The sequence below is a fragment of the Silene latifolia genome, chromosome Y (genome assembly GCF_048544455.1).
Source record: "Silene latifolia isolate original U9 population chromosome Y, ASM4854445v1, whole genome shotgun sequence".
Taxonomy (NCBI): domain Eukaryota; kingdom Viridiplantae; phylum Streptophyta; class Magnoliopsida; order Caryophyllales; family Caryophyllaceae; genus Silene; species Silene latifolia.
The window spans coordinates 484,218,045-484,223,318 of NC_133538.1; the positions used below are offsets into that span (position 1 = coordinate 484,218,045).

Consider the following 5,274-nt stretch of genomic DNA (forward strand, 5'->3'; position numbering starts at 1 on the left):
TAAAAGAATTAAAACAAGCAAGTCCTAATATGGCCACCTAGTTAATCTAATTAACTAAAATTATTACACTTCGGAAACCAACTCCTTGGTCCCTTGAGTCTTCATAAATCGGCCCCCTTCTTTAGGATTTCGGAACGCCTTTCCGTAAACACCGTCTTCATGAAAACTCCGTCTTTAGTAGCTTCATCTAATTACTAATAATTAAATTACATAACAATACCCTATTATACAATTTTTAATAAAATTAAAATAAAACTATTAATTAATTACAAATTAGGCGATGCGAAATCGCAATTAATTACAAAACAAGTCGATATTCCCTTACATTTCGGGAAATACCAACTTCTACCTATGGCCATATTAGGAAAAAATTACATAATTATAATTCTAAAAACCATTCATCTAAATGAATAATAAAATGCATTATGGAAAATGACATGCAAAATCGGCTAACTTACCAACAACGATCATTTGAGCTTGCCTTGACGGAATTTTTACCAATAAAAATTCATAATCAATTCTTAAAACAATTTTAAGACTTACTCATCATACTAATCTGGTCTAATATCAAAATAATTATTCTCTACAATTATCTTGAATTTATATGGGAATCAAAACACAATTGTGACAAAAAAGATATAATAATTCACAATGATCATACAAAAATTCCATTTAATTTAAAAATTTATGGAAAAATAAATTTTAAAGCCATGAACATTCTGGTCTTACACCAAAATACCATGCAAGTGAAAATTTTTGTTTTTAAAATTTATTTAAAACAATTTCACAATTTAATCGGTAAAGCGACAATTTTTACGATTTAATTCTAAATCAAACCATAAAAATTGAAATGACTTAAAATAAAATTTTATACATTTTAGAACATATTCCAGGAGCTAAAAATTCAGAAATTTCAAGCCCCATAATTAAATCAATATTTATTTACAAAATAACCATTATTTACCTATTTTTATCAAATAAAAATCAATAAACTACCTAAATTAATCACATTAACCTAAAGTATCTACTTATCTCATAAATAGAACATGCATGTGGTTATTTATAAATAAATATGCAAAAACTTAACATGCACCCCAATTTAATTAACTCATAATTAATTTTAATGCATTTTTACTCAATTTTATGCCAATTTAAGTTATAAAAAGTGGAAAAATTAATAAAAATCAAATTTTTGTCCCATATCATCCTATGACCAGATTATTTACATGCAAGACTATATTATGTGATAAAACTAATTTTAGTACTATAATATCAATTTTATTAATTTATCTCATAAATTAGTAAAATCGTTTTAAGACAACATGCATGTATTTAACAATGCTCTGATACTACTTGTTAGTTATTTAGACCATGTTAATACTCATCTTATGATATTAAAATTAAAAATTAATTTAAAGTGGTCTAAATCTACATGCATGCAAAAGAATGTATAAAAGAGATGGTATAAAACCATCTTAAGACAAAAATTCCTTACATTGTTATAAGGCAAAATGGGCACAACTCAAGGACTCCTTCCTTGATGTTGTTCTTGTGCTAATGCAATAAGGATGATCCTCCTACACCTTAATTACCAAAGTTGGTAATCTCCTAAGGTGGCACCCAAGATTAACCCAAAATACTACTAAAAATACTAACTAGGTAAATGTAGTAGTAACCTTGTTTTTGTATATTTGATGTAATAGATAATATTATTACTTTGATAATATTATTATTTGATAAATATATGTGTTTTTTAGGATGTTTTAAGATGGAAAAATAAGAAAGAAAATTGGTCCCTTACAAGAAATGCCAACCGGTTTTTATAAGCTAAAGATGGACCAATTTTTTCTCAATTTTTCAACTACTCAAAATGAGGTGAATAGTAGGGTATATATAGCAAAATATGGGAAACAAATCTTAGTGGAAAATCCACTTAAATGGACACATGTATGCCCTCAAAAACCGGAACAATTGGACTGTATTTGGTCCATTTCGATTTTCGACATTTGCCCCACAAATGCTTATAAGTCTTATATTTAATTATCTTACATAATTAAATATTAATTTAATTATTTAACACTTAAATAATATAAATTAACTACCAATAACTACATAACCATTAAGTAATCATAAGACCATTTTATCAACATATAATGTGTCAATATTAACCCATTTAGCTAATTTTACAACCTCTTGTAAAATTTAATAGCTAATTGATTCTACCTCAAAACATATACACATATCGTATAAAATTAATTAATTAACAATTAATTAATAAATTCTAATCATTTATTATTTAAATATCTCATAATTAAATAATAAATCTCTTTGTCCCGAGTTCGTAACCCGTCATCAAATAATACATTTATGTGACTAACTAAGAGTCAAATAATACATTTTTCCTCAAAAAAAAAAGAGTCAAATAATACAAGGAATTAATTATCTCGTATCTCATACAAACAATTAATTTATTCTATTTGGGCGTCATCCTATAGGTGTGACCTAAAGGGATCAGCTGATTACCGCCGTCACACGACAGTAATGTCAAACTCTAGTCAGCCAATCATTACCGATTAACGATGACCAGCTGACAAAAAAATAAAATAAATCCCCGATATTCCTTTTACGAGATTTAATATGTAAACGCACTCATTGTGGAGGACACTACTCCAACAGCGGACACTCCCGTAAGTTTTATGATGTGTGATGATGGGTATTTATAGAGAAATGTGGGGAGGTAGGTCGGGTGTGTTGTCCCTTTCAATTTGGACGTGGCCTATTCTCCATCCATTTTTGATATGTGGTATTTATATAAGATGTCGTGTAACAATATGGGCATCTAATAAGATGATTTTGGTGTTACTTGGGGTAGATGTTTTGTGTGCTTGACTCGGGTTTGACCCGTGTGAGTCGGGATTTGAATTTCGAGTCGGTTTTTGGCTCGGTGTCGGTTTTGACTCTAATTAGTGTCATTTTGGTGGAAATGACATGATGAAGACATTCCTGGCATTATTTTTGACATTCGAGATTTGGGTTGACTCGGGTTGACTCGAGCTGCGGGTTTCTGAGTCGATTTTGGGTCCGAAGACGGTTTTAACTCTAAATAGTGTTATTTTAATGCAAATGAAGTTAGAGAACTTTTTATGAAATCATTTTTCATATCCGAGTAGTGCATTAAACCTTCTCATGTATAGCCAATCCACGCACGCATATCAAAAACACGTTATAGTCCGATCATCATCGGGTGGTTTTTGGAAGGTGCAGATACTGGGTATCTACACTTATCCTTAGTTCTCAGAGCTCCATGTGCATATAACCAGGCTATGAATTGATGCTTTGGTATCACATGCTCATTGCAAAGCCATTTATACCAGGCTAAAGTAGGTTTTCTCCCCTTTAGCCATTCATAGCAGGCAGCATGAGCATAAATGGACTGTGCAGTCCAGGTGCCATCATTATATCCAGGGAGCATTTCCTCCTTTACTTTACATATCCTTCTCTAGACCCAACTAGAGTTAGCAGTAGGCTTATACTCCAGCCAGTCCTTCCCCTTTAAATAGTTCTTTTTCACCCACTGCACCCAGATTGAGTCTTTCTCCTCAATAATCCAATGAACCATTCTGCCTATCATTGCCTCGTTCATAGTTTCCTGATCTTTGAGACCTAGTCCTCCCTCTTCTTTTCCTCTGCACACCTTATCCCAAGAAACCAGTGGCACTCTCCTGTAATCAGCACTATTATCCCAAAGGAAGTTTCTACAAGTAGCTTCAATTCTGCTAATGATCCCTTTTGGGAGAATGAACATTGAGGCCTAATATGAGTGTAGAGAAGAAAGCACAGCCTTAACTAGCACCAACCTCCCAGCATAAGAGAATTTCTTTGCCCCATAATTATGAATTCTACTACAAATCTTCTCAACCAGGCACTCACAATCTATTTTCTTCAGTTTAGTGGTCTGTATAGGCATCCCTAGGTATTTGAAAGGCAGCAGTCCCTCCACAAACCCTGAAACTCTCAAAATATCCTGTTTAGTCTGCTCTGGAACCCCCTAAAAATATGCATTAGACTTGGCAGCACTTACCTGTAGCCCAGATGCCTTGGAAAAGGTAGCAAAAGATTTTAACAATAGCATACCTCTACTGAAGAGAAGTACATCATCTGGAAACATCATTTTTGCCAGTTTTAAATCTTTACATAAAGGATGATAGTTAAACTCAAATTTGTCAGCTGCATACTTCAGTGTCCTTGTCAGGTACTCCATACATAAGGTAAAGATAAGGGGGGATAGTTGGTCTCCTTGTCTGAGGCCCCTCTTGCCTTGAAAGTACCCAAACATGTCCCCATTGAGTAAGAGGGAAAAACTTGCAGTGGTGATACACTGCAGTACCATATCTTTGAACTCAATAGAAAAATTGAAAGAATCTACCAATTGTTCAACAAAGGACCATTCCACTGTGTCATAAGCTTTTTGCAAGTCAATCTTGAACATACACCTAGGAGTAGCATTTGGTCTTTCATAAAGCCTGATCAAGTCTTGACAAATAAGAATGTTCTCGTGAATGCTCCTATTTTGAATGAAACCCCCTTGTTTTGTTCAATTATACTAGGCAGTACTTCAGCTAGTCTAGCACATAGCAGTTTTGAAATGATTTTGTATATGACATTGCATCATGCTATAGGACGAAACTGCATTACACTTTTAGGTCTCTCACATTTGGGTACAAGAGTTAGGGTTATAGCATTGATTTGCTCGATGAGTCTTTTATTGATAAAAAAAATCTTGGACAGCATTGATCACTTCCCCACCTATCACACCCCAAGCATCTTTGAAAAACTTACTTGTGTATCCATCAGGTCCAAGAGACTTGATGTCAGGAATGCTGAACAAAGTGTCCGTAACCTCCTTGCCAGTGACTGGTCTGGTCAGCTGCACATAATGGTCTGCATTACACCTGGGACCTTGATCGATTATTTTCCTCTGAATCTTATTTGTCTCCTGACTAGCCCCAAGTAAATGTTGGTAATAATCCAGGAAAGCATTAAGTACCTGCTCTGGTGTATCACACATTTTACCAGTCCTGACCTCAATCATCATGACTCTATTCCCATTTCTTCTTTTTTTGAGCAAACCATGGAAATAAGAACTATTAGAATTGATAAGGGAATATTTTATATACTTTCATCCCCTATATTAGCTCCATTTTATTTGTTCTTTAGAACTTATCATAGTGTCATAAGCTAATATTTGTTGTTCTTGTGTATTTGCTTGTCTTA

At 33.3% G+C, this 5,274-nt stretch overlaps 1 protein-coding gene across 1 annotated transcript; it reads right to left on the reverse strand.

Annotated features, from left to right (window-relative positions):
• Positions 1-3,499: 3,499 nt before the first annotated feature.
• On the reverse strand, positions 3,500-5,068 carry LOC141633032 (uncharacterized). The gene is made up of 3 exons (XM_074445529.1): positions 4,840-5,068; positions 4,082-4,452; positions 3,500-3,811 (listed from the first exon to the last, which is right to left on the reverse strand). The coding sequence occupies exons 1-3, from the start codon at positions 5,066-5,068 to the stop codon at positions 3,500-3,502; spliced, it is 912 nt and encodes a 303-aa protein (XP_074301630.1).
• Positions 5,069-5,274: the final 206 nt, after the last annotated feature.

What these genes read in the sequence shown, in the direction of transcription:
- LOC141633032 (XM_074445529.1), bottom strand. Translation starts at nt 5,068, where the DNA reads ATGTGTGATACACCAGAGCAGGTACTTAATGCTTTCCTGGATTATTAC. An exon ending in TGGACCTGATGGATACACAA is followed by an intron (nt 4,453 to 4,839) that starts GTAAGTTTTTCA and finishes CTTATGACACAG; the next exon opens with TGGAATGGTCCTTTGTTGAA. An exon ending in CCAAGGCATCTGGGCTACAG is followed by an intron (nt 3,812 to 4,081) that starts GTAAGTGCTGCC and finishes CACTCATATTAG; the next exon opens with GCCTCAATGTTCATTCTCCC.